The 22,060-nt window shown below is 36.6% G+C and overlaps 1 protein-coding gene across 2 annotated transcripts in view; it reads left to right on the top strand.

The window, feature by feature from the left end:
* ATP13A3 (ATPase 13A3) overlaps positions 1–22,060 on the top strand; it is a 54,354-nt gene that overhangs the window by 18,069 nt on the left and 14,225 nt on the right. For both annotated transcript variants that reach the window (XM_058031013.1, XM_058031014.1), the window contains 24 exons: positions 1,589–1,682; positions 3,395–3,568; positions 4,085–4,255; positions 4,573–4,643; positions 7,795–7,875; positions 8,135–8,204; positions 8,943–9,077; positions 9,867–9,939; positions 10,710–10,841; positions 11,819–11,998; positions 13,703–13,860; positions 14,517–14,705; positions 15,595–15,656; positions 16,238–16,388; positions 16,476–16,592; positions 17,539–17,556; positions 17,648–17,801; positions 17,886–18,006; positions 19,177–19,301; positions 20,167–20,345; positions 20,802–20,924; positions 21,008–21,087; positions 21,763–21,805; positions 21,903–22,012. In XM_058031013.1, coding sequence (XP_057886996.1) covers positions 1,632–1,682; positions 3,395–3,568; positions 4,085–4,255; positions 4,573–4,643; positions 7,795–7,875; positions 8,135–8,204; positions 8,943–9,077; positions 9,867–9,939; positions 10,710–10,841; positions 11,819–11,998; positions 13,703–13,860; positions 14,517–14,705; positions 15,595–15,656; positions 16,238–16,388; positions 16,476–16,592; positions 17,539–17,556; positions 17,648–17,801; positions 17,886–18,006; positions 19,177–19,301; positions 20,167–20,345; positions 20,802–20,924; positions 21,008–21,087; positions 21,763–21,805; positions 21,903–22,012 — 2,768 coding nt within the window. In that variant the 5' untranslated portion in view covers positions 1,589–1,631. The remainder of the gene's footprint in view (positions 1–1,588; positions 1,683–3,394; positions 3,569–4,084; positions 4,256–4,572; positions 4,644–7,794; positions 7,876–8,134; positions 8,205–8,942; positions 9,078–9,866; positions 9,940–10,709; positions 10,842–11,818; positions 11,999–13,702; positions 13,861–14,516; positions 14,706–15,594; positions 15,657–16,237; positions 16,389–16,475; positions 16,593–17,538; positions 17,557–17,647; positions 17,802–17,885; positions 18,007–19,176; positions 19,302–20,166; positions 20,346–20,801; positions 20,925–21,007; positions 21,088–21,762; positions 21,806–21,902; positions 22,013–22,060) is intronic.

The following is a 22,060-nucleotide window of genomic DNA, read 5'->3' as shown; positions in this document are numbered from 1 at the left end:
TCTCACCTGAGAGTCAGCTTTGTGCTGTGATGCAGTTCTCTCCTTTGTGTCCTTTGTGTGTTTCTTCTACTACTTATTCAGCAGTGGGAATAGATTTCTGAGGAGATCCAGTTTTGGGTAGCAAAAGAAACCTTTGCTGTTGGGTTCCTGCTTCATTGATTGGGTTAAGTGGGAAGGAGATGGTGGGTGGCAGAAAGCACGAGTGGCTGAGATGCTGTAGATAAGCTGCAGGAGATGGGAGGAGGGACCCTTTGAAGCTGGCATTGCTGGTGGATGTGAGTGCACGGATCCAGGGGCTGGCTTTGAGAGCATCTGACTTGTAGTCTGGAGATTTGGTTTGTGAAAATGTTGGGGAGTTAATGGCAGAGAAATTGGTAGTGATTGTACTAATTAACATTACTTATTAATAATATGTACTCATTAAAAATAACAGCCTGAAAAAGGACAATTGGAGTAGCTACTTGTGCTGTGACTTAATACTTGAGGATTGGTTATAAGCTGTGGTAGTAAGTGTCTTCTGAGAGATTTATGTATGTGCAGTAAATATAATTGAAAGCCGTACCATGTCAGTGCAGAGAATTATAATTAATCTATGTCTTGGCAGGTGAGCACTGGCTGTTTAGTGATTTTAATTGTGGTAGTTTTTTGTTCCTGTGCATTAATTATAAATTGTATACAATTAAAATATACAGGGGTGCCCAAATGAGGTTAGATGCAGTTTGATTTTCAAAAATTTGGTGGTTTGACATGGTAGTTTTGATTTTTCTTGCTTATGCAATGAGGAAAGTTCTGATAAGCCTCACTGTATTTAGCCTTAGTTTGTAGCTCTCCCCTTTTGGAGTTGGGATCTGTATGCACTGCATCCATCTTGTAGACAGTGCCATATTTTTTTCATGCCTTTTCTTATTCATGAAAATTGTGATCATAATCTGTCCTCAAAGCACCTCTCAAGATTAGCAACTGTGAGAGATTTTGATGCAAATTGAATAGGAGAGGAATTGGAAAGAAGGGGAAAGACTGACCAAAAAGCATGTCTTGATTTAGAAATAATGAACTGGGGACTAAATGTTTTTGAGCAAGTATTTATTCTGCTCAGATGAGAAGTGTAGATCTCAGGGGTACTGTGCCTTTCCTCTTGAAGGATAGCCTGACTTGTGAAAGCATGTGATAGGAGCTATTACATATAGAGTGATACAAATGTCTAATACTAACCTACTTCTTTTAACCTTTTTTTTTTTTTTTTAATTTACATTTCCATCATGAAGCTTGTAGAATGTACCAAAAACTGCTTGCTGCATGTAGAGTGTAGCTGAGTTAAATTGGTACAAGCTGCTTCTTCCTCTTTTAATGCCTGGTGTTTATGCAGTATTTCACTTGTATTTATCTGATGTTCCATCATAAAGTTTTATAGACCTCCTTAGATAGTTACTTCTAGAAACTAGTAACAGTGCAAATTGAAGATAAATATTAACTTTTGGTCAGTGTTGTGTTTTATATATGAACTTACCGAAAGTAACTTGAAACAACATAAAACTTAGGTGTCAAATCAGTAATATTGTTTTCATTTTTAATTCTTGTCTTGTTGAAGGTCTTCCATATCTCAAGTTGAGAAGTTTCATATCATACTAAACATGGAGAAAGAAGAAAAGAAATATGTCAATAAAGCAGAGGAAGATGAGATGGTAATGAATTCTGTTAATTGGGTTTTTTTTACAATAGAAGAAACACATTTTCAGGGTTTTCTGCTTAAAGGGGGCATATTGCATTGGGAAGTGGATTGTCTCTGTTTAAATCAATTTAGCAATTTTATGAGATTATCCTTGGCAATATTTTTTGGTCTTAAGAAATTAGTCTTTGGATAGGAAAGGTTTTTATTAAGGTCAGTAGTCCAATAGATGACACATTTTGGTGCTTAACATTTCCACTTTTACAGATGAAAATTGAAAAAAAGTGAGTTGTGTTTTGTTTTTTTTTTATTATTACCAGTATTTTGTTGTTCTTTGGTTAGTTGGGGTTTCTTCTGTCCAAATCCTGGAGATTTTTTGTTGTATTTTAAAACAGGTTAATGCTTCATAATGTGATTCAAAGCAGGAAGCTTTGACAGGAAAGTACTAGCAGCTACTCTTTCAATTTCTAGCTCACTTGGGGTTCACAGGAATTTTTCTAGTCCATTTGGTATATATAGGGATTTTTGTTTCCAAAAATGATAGGTTTCTGTGACTGTTCTGTCCTTGTCCACGCTGCAAGGAAAAGTAGTTCTTCACTAGATAGCTCTAATACAGAAAGGAAGTAAATGCATCTTAGAACAGGAGATGCTTATGGCCTAATCACTAAAGTTATATTTTTTATTTTAGGAAATGATTTTATTTTCTCCTGAAAAGAAGAATTTTTCTCACCATCTTTCACTCACTTATTTTTATTGCTGAAGAGAAAATAGGCTTTACTTTTGCTTTTTGTCATCAGAGAAGGTGACAAACCAAACTTTTGAAACGCATTTTCTTAGGAAAGGAGTTTAAACAATTTCTAACACTGTTTAATGAAAAGTTGAAAAAAAAATCCCAGAAGTTCATGTCAGTATGAACAATGGGTGGGACTCAATGGGAAACTGCATTACCGTTTTACAGCAGGAAATATAATCTAATGATGTAATGTGAAACTCAGGAATGTAAAACAGTGTCCAGTAAATCACTAAATCATTTTCTGTTCCTGGCTGTCATCAAGTTAATTTGGTGCTTGCACACTGAATACTTGGGGGTTTTTTCATGGGAAAAGGATTTTTCTAACTGGTGCAAGTTACAGTACCTTAGAGTGTAGCCTGGAGTTTGTAAAGTAGTGTTTCTTGTTAAATAGCAGGCAAACTAAGCAAAATTCTCTACTAGAAAGTGATGTTTGATACATTTAGGGGCTTTTTTAGAATGTATAAAATTCAGCCTGCAGTAGTAATTCAAAACTGAATGCTAGCTAATTAAATGCTATGTCATAAAATCAGCATTTGACAAAACCACACACTTTTCCTCTTAAATGTTCAGTTGACTTGTGCTGTGTCATGGTCAAAAATGTTGTTGTTCACTGAGAGTTAAGGCAGGTTGTGTTGCAGCCTCAGTCCTTAGGGAGCAGTGCAGAGAGGAGACAGTCTTGCAACGAAATGTTTTACAGCCTCTGTCAGGCTTTTATTGATGTTTATATTTCTGACTAAGCAAAACAGTGTTCCTTTTTGCTTCCACTCCACCATGTATTAAGTGTTCCAAATCTTTCCTTCCCCCAGAAAAGAAAAAAGAGGAAATGGCTTTGAAATTTGATTTGCTTTAAATACTGCACATTATGAAAAATTAATGTTGGCATCCCAGGCACAGTAATTAGGAGAGTCATCATTACTTGTTTTACTGCCATGCAGGAGATCTATGGCTACGATCTGTGTCGCTGGAAGCTGGTGCTGGTTACTGTGGGAGTGATCTGTTCTGGTGGATTTCTTCTCCTCCTCCTCTACTGGATGCCCCAGTGGCGTGTGAAAGCGACGTGCAGAAGGGCTGCTCTGAAGGACTGCCAGGTGGTTCTGCTGAGAACGACTGTAAGTGTGCAGGGGATGTGCTTCTCCCTGTTTGCAGCTCCTTCTGGCTGCTGGAGTGCAGCAGTCCCTGCCTGCAGTGTAGACATGACTGTGCCTTACAGCAGTGCAGAACAGAGCTCCTGGGGAATGACTGTGTGGGAAGGCTGGCAGCTCTTTGCAGTGGGCATTCCGAGTAGTCTGTCTTGCAGTTTAATCAAATGCAGCAATGGTGTTGTCATCAGCAGTTACAGAGCAAATACCTTGTTCCTATAAGCTGAAACATGGTTTCCCCTCCCTTGTTCAGGAAAGATAACATTTGTTGAAGTAAGGTGTAACTGCTGACCCAAGTGCAAAAATGTGCTTTTAGAATTGTGGAGAGAAAATTATTCCTAAGGTAGCTGATGTTAACATGAAGCTATGTTCTGCAATTCTGTATGGACTCTGCTAATCTATGATCTGTGATTTTGCTACAGCTGTTTTAGTAAAATGCCGTTCAAATGCTCTTTCAGCTAACTCATTTTCCCTCCTCTTTTTAAGGATGAATTCAAGATATGGTTTTGTGCAAAGGTCCGCATTATGCCTTCCTTGGGAGCCAATCCTTTACAGAATCCTAACCCCATTGTGCACAAGGTTTCAAATGGCCATGCTGTTCATTTCTCTGAATCTGCTGCAGAAGAGAATAAAAACGATTCAAGAAAACATTTGCCTGTAAGTAAACTTGCAATACTGTGCTACTGTGCTGGCTGATTCTCAGATACTATTGAGAATAAACACACACAGTCCAGTACATGTGAGTTGCTGCTTTTGTCTAAAAGACTAACTCATTTTTGAGTGGAACAGAAATCTCCTCAATAACCTGTTACTGAAAATTGTGGAAAGCTTGAAAGATTATGTTGAAAGAAAAGTATTCATTTTTCAGTGAAGCTTTTCTAAATTCAGTTTCTGTCACCTCTCAGAACAAAGCCAGTCAGAAGAGATGTGTTAAGTGGTACCAGTTTGACATCTATGTTTTGTTGCCCTTACAGATTCGTTACTTCACACATCACAGTGTGAAGTATTTTTGGAATGATTCAGTTCAAAGTTTTGATGTTGTACGGTAAGAACACTTTTTTCTTATGTGTTGTGCTTCAAACTGTATTTAAAAAAAATAAAATAGCATGCCTAAGAACATGCTGAAAATTGATGTTATTTTCTGACCAGCTGTTTGAGCTCATTTAGTCTTTGTTTGAACCATAGTGAGGGCAGGAGAATTTGGAAGGAAGGTGTTTGTTTAATCTGCCTTTATCAAGTGTGATTTGTGCAGGGTGACAGCTGCATGCTTCTGCAGGCTTTTTTGCCTGTTCTTGGAGTTACTTCAGAATCAGAGCACCTGTTCGTAGACAGTAGTCCTTCTATAAACACTCAAAAACTTTGATTATGATGGAATAATTTAGTTTTTTGTATTGCTGAGCTAGACCCAAAAGGAGTATCTAGGAAGAGGAGGAATTCACCAAATACCTTTTTTGCTCATGTTTGTGTATGTCTGTTTCTATGTTTTAGTGCAGTTGGGCTGGATCTGAGCCATCTCTTGTTACTCTTTAGTAACAAAAACAGGTCTATTGCACTGATAAAAAATGTCTTTTAGTGTGCAGCACTAGCTTGTGATGCACTGTATTTTCTTTTATCCAGCAACACTGTTGCATGATGTTAGGGTTGAAGAAGAAAGTTTTTCTTTCTTTGATAAGGCCATCTCATAGAGCCATAAGTTAAATGAGCACAGGCTTCTCCATTTTTGGCAGCTGCCCATTGAAACAATAAATTCAGATCACCAATAAAATCTGTTTTAAGCCTGAATTAGTAGTGTTCACTGCATTGAACCACCATGTGGAGATGGGTTTTTTTCCCAAAAAGGTGTGTGCAAATAATATGGAAAGTTATCAGCAATGAAAACAATTTCTTTAAATTGCTGTAACACAAGCAATTACAAAACTGAGCAGTCCTCATCTGGGAGGGTGGAAATGTCTCAGTTCTCAGGAGTAAGTAATTAAAAGTTTTGTATGCATTTTTTGTGTTAAGTCTCCCATGAAATACAGTCATGCAGATAGTGGCAGTCATCATTTTGCATTGCAGGCTCCTGTTTTCATGCCTACAGTGCCCCTAATGTAAACTGTTCAAAGGGAATGGTTCCCACAGATGAGATTAAGAAACTGTACTTGTATGTTAAAAACAGGTATTGGAAAAAAATCATATGACTCCATGTGTTTAGAAAAAAATGTTGTTCCTTAGCATTAAAGCAGTGACTTGAAACTTGGCATTTGTGGCTCTTTGACTGTGCCTTTTGATGTTCTTGTGATAACTCAGCCAATTTATAAGCCCTGGAAAAATCTCAGATATGCCTGTGAAGTTATGGGAGCATTTATTCAATCACATTCTTGCTGATAAGCCAAACTTTACTTTGTTTGATGTATTAGCCATGACTGAGCCTGGCCACTTGTTTAGTCAGGTACAGTAGCTGAGCTGGACATGATTCTTTAGCTATTGAATAATAAAGAGGAGAAAGAAGTGGATCTGAGACATACTGGATACTGTTAGAGCACTAAGTCACTTTTCCACAAGGTCAGATAAAATTCCAGTTTGTTACAACTTTCCTCTAAAGTATATGGTTGTGTAGTGAAGTACTAGATACCATGTGCAAAATAATATCTGAGCTTGTGAATGATAAATATTCTGAAAAGAAGTCTTGAAAAAATTGTCCTTCTCTAAGATACGTCTTTTTGTTCTGCCCTTCAGTTTATATGCATAAACCAAAAATTGATATTACCTAATAATATGGTAGAACATCAAGTTAATATTTATAAGGAGAGAATCTGTGAGACAGAGGTCTGTATAGTAAAAGCCTTAAAGCAGGCAGCACATTTGTAGTTGTGATCTAAGCACAACCCTGCATCATGAGGAGCATTCACTGTGGGCTGCAGTTACTCCAGCACTCAGAGACAGAGCAGTTTGATCACATCATGAAAGGCTTAACACAACACAGAAGGGGGGCAAATTAAGATTTCTTGGGCAACTAATTCAGTTATGAGAGCTTGAGTTTCATATCATTGTTCTTTTTATATTACCATAATATTAAGATCACTGTTTTAAACACAGGAAATGCAAGTGTAATTGTTCTTGGACTAAGTCAGACTTGGTCACATAGCCAAAGAGGATGCAACTCTGACCTTGGATGTCTGTTTTGTTTTAGCTACTGTCAACTGAATTTCTGAGTGGGTTGATGAGTGCTTTTTATAATAAACTCTGCACACAGGGATTTTAGTGCCCTGCGAATTCAGTCTGTAGCAGTAGTGTAAAAAGCAGAGAACATTGTGCTAGAAGCTCTGTCCTTGCATGGACATGGCACACATAAGTATGCATATTTGCATATAGAGCACTTAAATTTAGGCACTTTCCTTAACTCCACTATTACATTTCTTTTCCTACAGAAAAAGAAAAGTTGTTCATGGTAGAGTGGGAGGAAAAACACAGCTATTAACAGAGTTTTGTGTACTTTTAAATTTAAAATAGTATTATTAAAATCCTTGAACTTAAAAAGGTTTCGAGAAACCTGGTAAACCCAGGGCCAGGTTAACACATAATTTTCATCTTCTGTTCTTGTACAAGCAGTTGGTGGAAATGTGATCCTAGGCTTTGCAGTAGTGAAGATTTGTAAAGCTTTCCCTGTGTTCTAGAGAATGGAAGTAATTGTTACAAAATATGCACAAATGTAGGATGCATTTTTCCTCATTATGGATAACACTGTGATAGTAAGATGCTGTAAAATAGCTGTGGTATAGATTTATTTAATGAATTGATTAATAATTATTTCTAAAAAAATTCTCTTACTACTTAGAGTCAAATGAAGATAATTTGAAGAAATATTGATTCACATTGATTTCATATAATGTTTTATAAAACTTGCTCACGTTTTAGAAGCCTTTGAATACTAGTTATGCTAGTATTGTACTTCATTTTTGAAGTGTCTCCATTTTGATTGGAATAGGTGTGACTGTCCTACAGAGTAAGATATATCAACAAGAAGATTGCTTTTAATGTGTCACTGGTATCTGCAGTTGTGACAAAACCAGCTAAGAATACATTTGTCCATAGATCTTGTTGTTTTATAAAATGGTGTAAACCTCGTGGCAAAGACCTAGCTCTTTTGAGTCACTGAAGACTTAATTTTAAATATAAGATTTCTTAAATAACTCATTGACTTTTCCTTTATTTAGAGGCCTAGATGAATCTACCTTCTGCTCTGCAATTCATAATGAACACAGCACAGGACTGACAAAGGGAATGCATGATTACAGGTAATATTGCAGTAGTACTTGAGGGAAGAGTTGTTGATGTTTCATTACCTGTGCTCAGAGTGTTAAAAAGCCCAGAAGACAATTGAGTGATCAGTGTCTGATTTTTTTTTTTAAATGAGACCTTCATACAGGTTGAAATATGGGAGCATCTGCTTGCTTATCAATTCATCTTCTAGCAATCTGTGTCTAAAATAAAAGCCTCAATAAGACTCCTAAAAAAATCTTAACTTTTTTTTTTGTATTTTTCTTTTTAATACAGAAAAGCATTCTATGGAGTAAATGAAATTGCTGTGAAAGTGCCTTCCATTTTTAAGCTTCTGGTTAAGGAGGTAAAATCTTTCCTTTAACAAATCAAAGTAAAAAGGTATATAATTGAAAGTTGTTTCATGTGCAATGACTATTGACTATTGACTGTTGGAAACCTTCCCCTAGAGCCCAACTTTCTAAAAAAAAATGGTATGGACAATTTTTTTGAGCTCTCCAGCTCTCCTTAGAGCTAAAGATGCCTCAGCTATAAGCTCTCCAGAGTTCACAGGCCTGGTGCCTTAATAAGGACATTAGAAAACATATCAGAATTCTTTGAAAGGGTCAGCATCTTATTTATTTTTTGTAGTTAATTTAAAACATAAAATGACTTATGTTCTCCATGAGAAGGCCAGGGATTATATATTACAGCATATTTATTTTAATGAACAAATGAAATGTAGTATATATAATGAACAATAGAACTTCTGAACAAAGAAAGTCTCCAACCTGATCTAACAGAGTAAGAACTTGAGGTATCAGGGCATTTATTAAGAATAAATAGAAAATAACATTTTAGGGGAAAATAACATTAGGGGAAAATGTATCAGTCTTTGAAGTCTGTATTTGTGTACGTTTGAGTGAGAACTGTGCTTTTGAGGGGCTGAGGAGGTAGTGAAAGAAAGGATCATTTTGGCAAATCAAAAAGTATGTATAAAGAACTGAAATTGTCCTCTCCCTGGAGAAGGATAATTTCAGCTTTGTTTTGATGGAGAACCCATGTGACCTTTTGGTGTAACTTGAATGTTCTGTCACTCTTCTAGGTTCTCAACCCTTTTTACATTTTCCAGTTGTTCAGTGTGATATTATGGATCACTGATGAGTATCACTACTATGCATTAGCAATTGTGATTATGTCTGTAATATCCATTGTTAGCTCACTCTACACCATTAGAAAGGTAAGTTCAAGGAAAATGGATGCATCTTTTTGGCTTTTTACTCATTGCCTTATTTTTGTTATGAAATTGCCTACAAATCTTTTAAGAATTTTTCAGAGTTGTACAGATAGAATATTGCTATGCATTTTCTCTCTTTGAGCTGAAAGAATTTGTATTTATAGTTTTATTTGAGACCTTTGCAGCCTTTCCACGCTGATGAATTAATAGGTTGGCCTCAGACAACAGAAACACTCCCTTGCTTAAATAAAACCTGACACAAGTTTATGGACCAAGTTTTATTGACGGTAGTGATTCCATCTTGTATTGTTTGCTTGTTTGAAAAGGCCTTGCAGAACTGAGCCCCAGTGAAGCATATAGATTGTTAAACTGGTGATTCAGTTTGCTTTGTAGACTTAGCTGATGGGAATCAAAGTAGTAATTATCCTTAAATTGCAATCTCTGAATTCAGGCCAGGGACAAAAAAACCCCAAACAACTTGTACCTTAATTCAAGTTCATACAACTACTGCAGCTGTTACTTTTGTAAATGACCAAATGATTTTATAAGATTTTTACAGGACAGTGTATGTTTGCTTCCAGAATGCTGTTAAAATAGGAGTCTGTACAGGTTGATGTGCTCAAACTTTATTTGCCCATAAGTTTTCTAAACTATGTTCAAGAGCATGTTTTGAGTAGCATTTTGTTGTTAAAGAATGTTAGAGAATCTCATCACTTCTACTGTAGAATGTGCATTTTTTAGAAGAAGACAAGCTGTGCTTTTGAATAATGATTTTTTTTCTCCCCTTTGCAGCAATATGTTATGTTACATGACATGGTAGCAGCTCACAGCATTGTAAGGGTTTCTGTCTGCAGAGGAAACCAAGGTAAATTTCACAGGTGGCTTGGAAGGTTGAATTTAAATTGCTCATGAAGTGTGACTGTAAAGTGGGTCTGCATCTGTTCTTTCTTTAATCAGCTGGAAATGCTTGCATTCCTTAGCAAAATTGCATGTGAAAAGAAGGTTAAAGTGGAATTTAGATAGGGTAATGTGTTCAGGGTTAACCTTCTAGATGCAATTTTCAGTGAGTATCAGGTTTGTTCTAGATTAGGTGCTTGTTCTATTGCTCTTTCTCATTTTCTACCATTCCACTTATGTAATAGTCATTCTGGTTTCTTTCCTAATTTAAAGATGTGCATGTGTTGGGTCTCCATTACAATTTATTACCCAACAAGGGCTGCAAGATAATTTCTGAACTTCCCCTCATTTGGATATCACAGCAGTTAAAGGTGTGGTATCCAAAAGGTGTGATGCATGAGTTTGTTTTTAAGACATACATTGGTGTTGGATTCATGTCTTTATACTGAAGTTAAACTGTAGCTAATCATTAATATCTTTTTATAAGCTCAATTCCTTTCATTTGTCATGATGCACTCTATCCATGTGCTCTGGAGTATAATCTGTGGTGGAATTGGGGTTTATCAATGGCCTTTTCTTTATATTTTTAAAATCTCTTCATGCCATTAATTAAATCAAGTTGTACATTTTATTAATAGTTGTATTTGTCACCACCTGGATCTTGAGTGTGAGGATCTTTATCAGGTTTTATAGGTGGTGGCTCTTTTCAAGTAAACTTGTTTGTGTTCTAATACTCAGAAATAGAAGAAATCCTTTCCACTGACCTTGTGCCTGGAGATACCATGTTGATTCCATCCAACGGGACGATTATGCCGTGTGATGCAGTGCTGCTCAGTGGTACTTGCATTGTAAATGAAAGTATGCTAACAGGTAAAGTAAATTTGATACACAGTGCTGCAGGGCTAAAGGTATTAGCTTATACCTGTGTGCATGCTTACTTGCAGTATGTTTTAACAAAACTGAATATGTTTATTTTGTTTGAAATGTGTACGTTCTTACAATTACACATGTTCTGAGGCACTTAGGTACTTGTGTCAAGCTACCTAATACTGCTTGGAAACTCCAAAAATGAATGATTGTTTCTTGTTAAAAAATTTTCTTCTTGATAGTTTGTCTTCCTGCCTCTTAACTTGATGTTCTCAGTGCAGATCAGAAGGCTGTTTCTTCAGAAATATTTTTCCCAAATTTTAGCTTCTTCCAAAAATGAAGTACTGAGTAGAATGTTCTACTGTATTTAAAACCACAAATTATCATCTCAAATTGTGCCTGCATACTCTGAAATCAGGTGTCTGATGTATTTAAAGGACAGCTTCAGTGACTAGGATGGCCTTTTTGTTATTCCTAGGATAATCTGTCCAAATTGACAGCCTTTAGGAAATTTTAGTTCAGAGATTGTATATTCTATTGTGTTCAGTTTTTCTGAATATACTTGATCCTCTTGCTGTTGCTAGCAACTGATAAAAATTGTTTGCTCCCCTAGCTTGAGTGCACTTGGTCACCAAAGGAGCTGAGAATAATTTTCTTCAGCTTCTAGCTTTTCTGAGTAAAGATGGGGGTGATGGTTTTCAGCGAGAGAAGGAAGCTTGTCCTGTTTTTTATTCTAATGAACTGTGTTTTATATCACTGTCATTTGAAGTAAAGGCATAGAAGCTCTATAAGGAAGTTAAAGGACTATAAGGAGTTAAATATCATTTGGGTAAGGTGAGAGACTACCTAATATGCTAAAAGGAAGATGACTTCCATAAGTCTGCCTGTGCTGCTGAAGTGAAATTATATTATTCTACTTGTAGTTGTGAATGAAAAAAATGTCTTTTCTGATCTTGCTTAGAGACTTTCTTTCCTTTAAGGTGAAAGTGTTCCTGTCACAAAGATCAATCTGCCAAATCCTTCAGAGTATCCAAAAGCAGTGGGAGATGAGATCTACAGTCCCGAGGTGCACAAGCGGCACACGCTGTTCTGTGGGACCAATGTCATCCAGACCCGCTTCTACACTGGGGAGTTGGTCAAAGCTCTGGTGGTGAGGACAGGTACTGATGGTTGCCTTTATCCCTTGTTAATGTACTACTCCTTTCTGTAGGTGTGTGTCAACTGGCTGATACTGCTAAACTTGGTAAAGGAATGCACCCCAAATAGCTTGATAAAAGTCTTAAAACTGATAAAACTAGAGGATGGTCTGAAGATTAACAGTTGGCAAGGAAAAAAGTCTTTAGCATCAATTTAAAACTTATTTTAATGTGTTTTCTTGTCCTTTAGAGGTTTCTTTGTAGTGTGTTGGTTGAACTGCATGTGCCTCTTGGAGAAGGTTTGGCTGGATAGTGGGGAGCAGCTGATTGGATGGGTAGTGGGGAACAGCTGCTTTTAGTAGAGTCATTCACAATGCCAAATGTTTTTCCTTACCTATAGTTATTTCAAAGTGCATAACATTTACTTAAAAAATTAGTTTGATCTATCTACAGAAATGCTAATTCATCTGTTAGAGATCTGGTGTTAAATGTCCATGAAAACCAATTGCACAAGCTAGTATAATTGTGGGATTCTGCTTTACAAAGATTATCTTAACAAAATTACCACAAAATAAATTAATGCAAGCTATAATCCAAGGTACAATAAAACAAGTTAGAAGAAATTGGCCTGCATTAACTAGGCTGCTACTTAAAGCAAGATTTCCAACTAATAACTTCATCCTAATTAGCTGTTTCTTACTCTGGTGTATTCTTTTCACCTTCTATTAGTCTGCTGTAGCAGTAAAAGTTCTGATTTTTTGTTTTATTCTCTTTCTTGAGGCTTTTATTAGTCTTTTCTTTCAGATAGATATTTTCCTTCTGTTGAACACATCTGCCCTTTAATAATATATATCTGAACTTGTTTTGTTTCTTAAATCAATTTCATGTGCCCGGCAGGTGTGCATGTACAGCAGGGTGAGCCCAAACAGCAACAGAAATGAACTGCTGAAGGCAATGCCCTGAGCAAGGGCTCAGCCTTTGCTGTGGTGGCTTGCACACTGAAAAGCTGTCAGGGAGCTGTCACTAATGCCAGAAGAGCTGGCATTGACATTGAGGTTGTAGTAATAGACTTTGAAGTGTAAGCAGATGAAAAATGTTTTGGGCACACAAAATTGGGCATTAATGTTGGCCTCTTTAAACGTCGAGGCAAAAGTTCAAGGAGCGCCTTGGGATATCTGTTGGTTGTTCAACTGAGACCTTCAGAGGTTAGTCTTCTAGTTTAATTGTCAAAATGCCATCAGGAGGTGCCCTTCTCAGAAGATGACTCCCTGCACTGCAGTTTTTTCTGAGTTTTTTCATTCTGGCTCTCAAAGGAACTTAAGTAGACCTGCCATTTAAGTATTTGATGTTGGACTCTGAATATCTTAATTTTCTTTTCTGCAAGGTCTGGCTTAATTAGACAATAAATATACCCACTAGCTCTGCACTGTGAGGGACAAAATGCAGTACAGCAAACTCTGCCATGCCAAACCATGTGAGGATTTGCTGCTGCTGCAGAGGAGGGGTTTGTTTGCATCAGCTGCATGTCCTTGCCGTAGGAGAGAAGCCCTTAGTATGATGTGCATATATAAACACCTTAATTACAGTATTGCAAAACATCTGCTGTGGATATTGAGAAACAGCTGTAATGAAATTAGTAGCTTAAGGGTTTTATTGAGGTTTTTAATGTATTTTAATAGCTTTGCTTTTGTTTGTATTTTTAAGAACTTACTCCTTTTTTATTTCTAGGCTTTAGTACTGCTAAAGGACAGCTTGTTCGTTCCATACTGTATCCAAAGCCAACTGATTTTAAGCTCTACAGAGATGCCTATTTGTTTCTCCTGTCTCTGGTGGTGGTAGCAGGCTTTGGATTTCTTTACACAATTGTCAATAGCATCTTAAATGAGGTATGTTTCCATTTCTGCTCCAGAACTGCCTTACTTTAGAAAAGTGGTGACCATGACTTCCATCACACTTCAGATGATGAGAAACTATTTGATTTAAAGTGAAAATTTTTTTGTTCTATTTTATATCAATGAAATGAGACAAGGTTACTGAGACTGAAATTCAGCACAGAAGCAGAAGTTTAATATCTTACAGAGAAATTTGAGTTTTCCTTGGTTTCTCTTGACCCAATTACTAGATTTTTATCTTTGTTATATGTAACTATCTGACTTATAGTTGGAAGAAATAGGATACAGCCCATCTAAACATGCTGCAGGCAAAAAAGTCCTTATCAAGGAATAACCTGATAACTGTTAAGTTTTTTGGTTTGTTTTATTTATTTTTTCTCTCAAAAAATTTTGCATTATTCAGCTTATGTTTTAAAGTAATACATTGCCAGGGAGAAAAGTGCAAATTTGAAGTTATGGGTTGTGGATAATTTAGGACTGGATTATTGTGGTTGCTGATGGTAGGTGAAGATTATGCTAAATTTCTGGGCAATCCAGAACACACTGTACTGGGGAAAACAATGTGTGGCTTTTGCTCTTGGTAGCACATCAGTGGGATGGTGAATGTGTAAGCAGTGAATTCTGCTCGTTAACTCTGACCTCTGCTGCAGGTTCCAGCTCGTACCATCATCATCGAGTCCCTTGACATTATCACCATCACGGTGCCTCCAGCACTCCCTGCTGCTATGACTGCTGGCATCGTTTATGCACAAAGAAGGTTGAAAAAAATTGGCATCTTCTGCATCAGCCCACAAAGGATAAATATTTGTGGCCAGCTGAATCTTGTGTGTTTTGATAAGGTTAGGTGAATTTTGAAACCTGCTACCTGAAGGAGCATTGTTTTAGAAAAGGGAGTTTGTATAGATAAAAAGGGAAAACTCATTATTTTTCATATAAGTTAGATGATTTGTGATCTGGGAGCTTCCAGGTATTCAGTGTTTACCATCTGCCAATTCTCCTAATTTAATCTGCTCTAAGAAGTTGTTGTAATTGAGCTGCTTTCTTATCTCAAAACTCCCAACTTACTACTGGCACCTCAGAAATGTGAGAGTTAAGGCTTACTAAGAACTTTATTTAGCACACAAGCTTCTGAAAAACTCAGGTGTGAAGTCAGACTTGTTCTCATTTTCATTAATATCAATGAAAAGCTGAGTGAGTGTATTTTGTTATTATTTGTTAAACAAACATGAATGAAAGACAGTAATGCTGCTAGCCAGAATTCTTTGCTTTTGGCTATTTCCTAGATAAAATTTATTTTCCTCTTTTGATTTTATCTCAAATAATAAGTATAATATTAACTGTATTATTTCAAATGTAAGTACATTTCAGTTACTGTTTTAACTATATAAGATAGTACTAATGGTTTAGTGCCCATATTCCAGTGTCCTTAGTCTCTGAATATTGAGATGATGTGCTATGAGCTTTGGATTTTAAAGGTCTGTTTCATTTGTCCTGTCTCCAGTGAGGAGCATGACTGCTTTGAATGTTTTTGAAAGTTATTTACCAGGTTTGGAACTTAATTACTAGCAAAAAGCAAGGGGAGATACTGTATTTTCTGTCCTGAAGTCTTGCTTTGTATGTGAAAACAAAAGAAAATTTTCTTAAATAGCTGCTAATTTTTGCTTTGCTGGAAGATAGTTTGTTTCTGAAGGCTTTTTCTACATGCCATGCCCTTGGTCTCTTTTGCAGACTGGCACACTTACTGAGGATGGCTTGGATCTTTGGGGAATTCAGCGGGTGGAAAATGCTCGGTAAGGATGAGCTCGGGGCTGATAGCAAACATGATACTCATGTTGTACTGTAACAGCTTCAGCAGAATAAAATAGAAAATTCAGTGTGAGCTCATGTATGTTTACATTTTTGTAATGTGCTGTAGGAATGCCACTTGAACTGTGGCTTAGGTCTAGTGGAAGTTTAAACTCCCCAGCGAAGCTGAGGCAGAATTTTATTTGTTAGTCTGAGATCTCATCATGGTCATACTGCAAAACAGTTGCATATTTCTTTAATCCTGTCCTCCTAAGCAATGACTTTTTGGGCTGCTAAAATGAATTACCTTAGCTAATTAAGTAAAGTACTAAGTGATAAAAGGGCTCTGTATGAGAGATCAAACTAGACAAGGAAGGAATGAACACTGAGTGTTTGAAGGAGGAAAAAGTTGTGATAGTTTCTGAAGATTCCAGCCCAGAGTCTTAATTTGTTTTCCGTGATGTGTGAAAACACAAGTGAAGGGACTTGTGCAGTCCATTTTCTTCTGTTAATCTAAACAAACCTTTTGAAGTGGCTCATAATAAATAATTATAGTGCTAAGTATATTATTACTTCATTGTTTCAGTTTCCTTTTGCCGGAAGAGAGGGCTTGCAGTGAGAGCTTGCTGAAGTCAGAGTTTGTTGCTTGCATGGCAACTTGTCATTCCCTTACAAAAATTGAAGGGGTGCTTTCTGGGGATCCACTTGATTTGAAGATGTTTGAAGCAATAGGATGGGTAAGTGCCTTTTGTCTCCTGAATATTGGATTATGAGCAAGTCCAAGTTAATGAATGTATAAATTAGTTGACTTTTTTTTAATACAGATTTTAGAAGAAGCAACTGAAGAGGAAACAGCCCTTCATAATAGAATCATGCCAACAGTGGTTCGACCTTCAAAACAACTTTCCCCAGAATCCAAGCAAGCAACAGATCAAGAAATGGTATAAAAACTCAAAACAATTGATATGAGTTAAAGAAACACATTTTACTATATGATAAAATTGAAATTGGTCAGAACTGTGAGGGTTTTGATGGCAAGGATACAACAAACCTTTACAACATTTAAAAATGTTTAAACCATTGTTGAAGGTAGTGATTTAGTATATGCCCATTGCAAGGTGAGCAAAGTGAGTGTCAGCATTATTGCCTTTACTGATTAGTTAAAAAGTACAGTAATGCTTTTTGAGCTTATGCCTTTTAATATTTGCATGTTACTAAATTCATATGTTTTAATGAAATGCTTAGGTGTGCTCACCTTGCAGTTTCAGTTAAGACAATAATTTGTTAATGTCACTAAGTGCTGAGTAAAAAAACAAAATGTACTTAGCAAATGTTTCTTCTAGCTGTATTTTGAAGTATTTTTAAATATTTCACCAAGGGAAATTTTAAGCATGTGAGTGTATATCCAGATTATCACAGAGTAGTGGGAGGGTGTAACAAGTCAGTACATTTGTATGAGTTGTATTTTGTAGTAGATAGAACTGCCTTTTGTTCAGGGTTCAGTGTACGTGCACAGCAGTAATTTCTGTGCAGTAGTTGATATCTGAACATTCTTGCAACTTAGTGCATTATTTTTTGGAGGAATATACTTAATAATAATGTGGCCTCATTCTGAAACACCATAGTACTTTAGTAATTTACAAAGGCTAAACAGTTTGGATGTGAAAGGTCTTGGTAATTCTAATCAAGAAATCAAGCTCTACAGTTCTACTGTGTCTCACTTAAAGTAAAGGATACTAAAGAGATGCAGTATATTTATATTCAGCTTTTATGAAATCCATTCAAAATACAGTATGACTTCATACTGATTTGTGTTGAAATAATTTGTAGCTGAAGAAATACTCAAAATGGATATTTAGAGTGACTGTATATTTTTTTGTTTTTCAGGAGTTGTTTGAGCTGTCGGTAAGTATACTTTTTCATTTAGCCCATACCTATTTTTCTGAAGATGCATGTGGATGTAACCCTTTTGTTCCTTCCTTCCTGTCTGGCACAGACTGGGTATGAAATTGGAATTGTGCGCCAGTTTCCATTTTCCTCAGTGTTGCAGCGCATGTGTGTCATAGCCAGGGTTCTAGGGGAAAAGAGAATGGATGCTTACATGAAAGGTGCCCCAGAGGTGATTGCCAGCTTGTGTAAGCAGGAAACAGGTAAAGGAGCAAATTTTTTTATTTCTTCTATAGCTCAGCTGAAATATGAATATTTTAATAACCCAAAACTTGATTTTTCTAAAGTTCCTGTTGACTTTGAGCGTGTCCTGGAAGACTACACTAAGCAGGGCTTCCGAGTTATTGCTCTTGCTCACAGAAAACTGGAGTCTAAGCTTACATGGCACAAAGTCCAGACTATTAGCAGGTAAGACTGGCTTCACTTTATTAATAAGTAACAGATTTTTAAAGCTGCATGCTTTGAATTAATATGTAATGTGTATTTTTGTTTACATCAATTACTACTCTTCTTTAGCTTTTTTTGTCTTGGCATACATAGTTCTGTACGTCCTTTAGTTGTGCCCTGGACACACCAGATAAGGAATTTTTTTTCTGCAATGAAGTGAATTCAGAGGATGAGCTTTAAGCTGGAAATGAACTGGAATATCATTTTTATGGTGTCTAATTTACATTATTGTGACAGAAAACCTCGTCTGATTTCTTTACTTGCACATACTTATATCATCTATGTTTATTAAGGATAATGGCTAGTGATGGAAATCCTCCTATGCGTGTTTGATGTAGTTTCTTTGTCTCCTAAAGGCAGCATGTCCATTTTCTCGTTGCAGAGGTTTGAAAAGTAGAAAGGTTTCTTCCTTCAAGTAGTAGAACCTCCTGTGAAATATTTTTCAGCTGGGCCTAGTTTTGTGGATAATGTCATCTTTCCCACAGTGCTTGAATGTGTAGTACAGCTATGAAAATGCCAACTTTGACTGTGTTCTTTTGTATCAGCCCTGTGTGCAAGGTGAACATTTAGCAAAGCAATGAGTTTTCCAGTTTCCGGTGTGAAAGTCTACAATAGCAGTAGAATACCCAAGACCTGTAAATACACTGACTTTTTAATGTAAACCAAAGGGAGTTAATTTCTCTGCCTAATTAGCTAGTGCCTATTAATCTTACATGCCTTTGTAAGAATGTGGTAGCTTTTATCTTAAGGTTCAGCTAAATTGGAAAAGAGATGTGTGCTCTAAACATATCTTAATATTTAGTTTGTGAATGCAGTTAGTTTCAGAGCAGGTTTTCTAGCTATAACCTATTTGAGACTATAATTTCCTTTAGAAAGCATTCTCATGGAAAAAGCTGAAAATTGTGCTTGAGAGGAAACAACACTTTCTCATACTGGTTTTCAAATAAAACAAGGGAAATGAGTATAAGTTATTGTGATTATATCTTTCACACCATTTTTATAAAGCGAATTACTTCATGGTTAAAAATACACATTCCTCTTTACTTTGATATGCAGAAAATCAGGCTTTTAGAGCTGCATCTAATAATTGTAAATCTTAAGATCTTCTCTTCCTTGTCTCTTTTTCATCAGAGATGCTATTGAAAGCAACATGGATTTTATGGGGTTAATTATAATGCAAAACAAGTTAAAGCAAGAAACCCCTGCTGTACTTGAAGATTTGCATAAAGCCAACATTCGCACTGTCATGGTTACAGGTTAGCATGTAAACATTGATACTCAAAGATCCATCTCTTTCTTGTTTTAACTATGTGTATTAGTGTCAGTGGGTTTACACTGTGTTTATAGCAACAGGGAAGTTTAGAAACCTGTGAAAATATTCAGACTCCATTTTTTTTTTGTTTTTGGGTGCAAGATGCTTTGGTAAGTCAGAGAAACCAGAAGAGGCTTTAATTCCACTTTGTAGTTTCTTCTCCCTAAGTATAAGCTACTTGATACTGAATTGGAGGATGAAAATCCTTAAAAGTCTTCCAAATCAGGCTAAGTGGAAGTCCTAGTCTGATTTTATGACTGAACTTACTTTGAGCAGGAGGTTGGACTGGATGTCCTGATGTTCCCTACCATTTTGATTTATACTATGAGAAGTCACTTTGTGTTGGATTTTTTCTGAGAGAATGACTTAGGTCCTTGTAGATTTTAGATGTCTGTGCTCAGTGTTTTTTATACGATATGTGTTTGCTTTTTAAATCACAGGTGTTGTGATTTTGGAATGTTTTGCTAAGCTAACAATACAGCTTTGTGTTTGCATGTTCTGTGACTGTAAAAAGCAGTATTTTAAATGGCTGCCTGTTTTCTGCCTGATTTTCCATATACACTAAGATTTGGTCAATAAGAGATCTTTATAGCTCCAAGCAGCAAACAAAATTTGTAGAGGAGGGGGTTTACCTGGGGGTTTCAGTGTTGTCTGTAGGTTTGGTTTTTTCTGAGGTTGGCACTGGTATGTGGGGCAGTCCTTGTCATAGTTCTGTGCAGGCTTTGTTAGCTTTTTTCTTACAGGGAATATCAGCAGATTATCTTGATGTTTTTCTGACTGAAACCCTTTAAAATGCTATTGTTTAACAGGGGATAACATGTTAACTGCTATCTCTGTGGCCAGAGACTGTGGAATGATTCTACCTCAGGATAAGGTCATTATTGCTGAAGCACTACCTCCAAAGGATGGGCAGGCTGCCAGGATAAACTGGCATTATGCAGATACCCTCGCAAAATGCACTAGTTCATCACCAGCCATAAACTCAGAGGTAATATGATATTATATTATTACATTCTATCACACATGTTAGAATGTAAGCTGTTAGTTTTACAGTCCTTTTTATGTTATTCTATTAAATAGTAAATCAGCTGTTAAGTGTCAGTTCAGCATTGATGTACTGGTTAACTTTCAGATCTTCAAATACCACAGACTAATAAAGCAGCTGGGGGAGGTAGTTTTTCAACTGTGGTATGACATTTGACATTTCACTTGACAGGGGTTTTTTTCCCCAACATTTCAATATGTCAAAACTTCTCTAGCTGCTTGTAGTTGAAACATTAAACTACATTTTCTTAGTAATATGTACGTGTGTATGAGTTGGTTTTTTTTTTTCAAATTACCTTCTTATAAACCTAGTCATCTCTAGGAATACCCCTCTGAGTATTAGCTTGAAATGGCAAGGTGTCTGTGTATATCCATTACAGTATTAAACTACTTTTGATAGGATATTCCAGTTAAATTGGTCCATGAAAGCCTTGAGGATCTCCAGATGACAAAATACCATTTTGCAATGAATGGGAAGTCATTTGCAGTGATTTTGGAGCATTTTCAGGACCTGGTACCCAAGGTGAGCATTTCCCTTGAGTCTGGGCACTTTGAGTGGTGAGGAGCCTTTGCCCTGTGAGCATTAAGAACTCTCCTGTCTTGCAGCTCGTGCTACACGGCACTGTGTTTGCTCGCATGGCACCTGATCAGAAAACTCAGCTGGTGGAAGCTTTACAAAATGTAGAGTAAGTATTTGCTTAAGCATAGAAAGCAAGAGGGTTCAATGTGTTTGGTTTGATAGGAGACAAAAATTATGCATGCTCCTAGCTGTTTTGCCTAAAGAAAAATGCTGGGCTGAGAAAACTCCTTGTGTTGATAGATCAGCCTATTAGCTGGTCTAATAGAATGAGAGGAGAGTAGTACCATCTGCTGGCTAGTTGGGAAAGTTTCAGACTTTTAATGAGGTTTTAAACGAAGAATAAGTGCATCAACTGACTGACATATTTTATAAACGCAGTTGCTTGGTTTATGAAACAAGCCCATCAATGTCTTCTGTGTATTACAGAAGTATTATCAGGATGACTTCTGTTTACATTGGTCAGTATGTGACTTGGTGTCAGGCCTTGCAGCTTTACAAAATATTACAGAAGTGTCATTGCCTAGAGCAAAGATTCTTTAGACCACATTGGGATGATAAAGAGTTAATTAACCATTATTGCTTTGATTGACCTGTCATTGTCATGTTACTTTTCTACTTCCTTATATGTATAACAGCAACAGTAATTGATTTCAGCATTAATGATCACCCATTGTTATGCAAACCCTGAATAACTGAAATATAGAAGTAATTAATGAAATAAGCTAAATGGACCATGGTTGGAGAATGATCCAGAATGCTGATATCTGTTTTGCTTTTGTAGTTACTATGTGGGCATGTGTGGAGATGGAGCAAATGACTGTGGGGTAAGTATATTTTTATTTTCCATACAGAACCATTCAGTTAAATGGTACAGCAGAAGGCAAGTTCTAAAATGGTCTCTATTTCAATGTTACCTGGCAGGCACTGAAGAGGGCACATGGTGGTATATCTCTGTCTGAACTTGAGGCTTCTGTGGCATCACCATTCACTTCCAGGACACCCAGTATTTCCTGTGTGCCAAAGCTGATCAGGTAATGCCACTGACCGTGGACTTAAATGTGTCTGTGTAACCCATCTTG

Source organism: Melospiza georgiana, chromosome 10 (assembly GCF_028018845.1).
Source record: "Melospiza georgiana isolate bMelGeo1 chromosome 10, bMelGeo1.pri, whole genome shotgun sequence".
Classification (NCBI taxonomy): domain Eukaryota; kingdom Metazoa; phylum Chordata; class Aves; order Passeriformes; family Passerellidae; genus Melospiza; species Melospiza georgiana.
The sequence above is the reverse complement of the archived record's forward strand: the minus strand, read 5'-3'. Positions and strand labels throughout refer to the sequence as shown.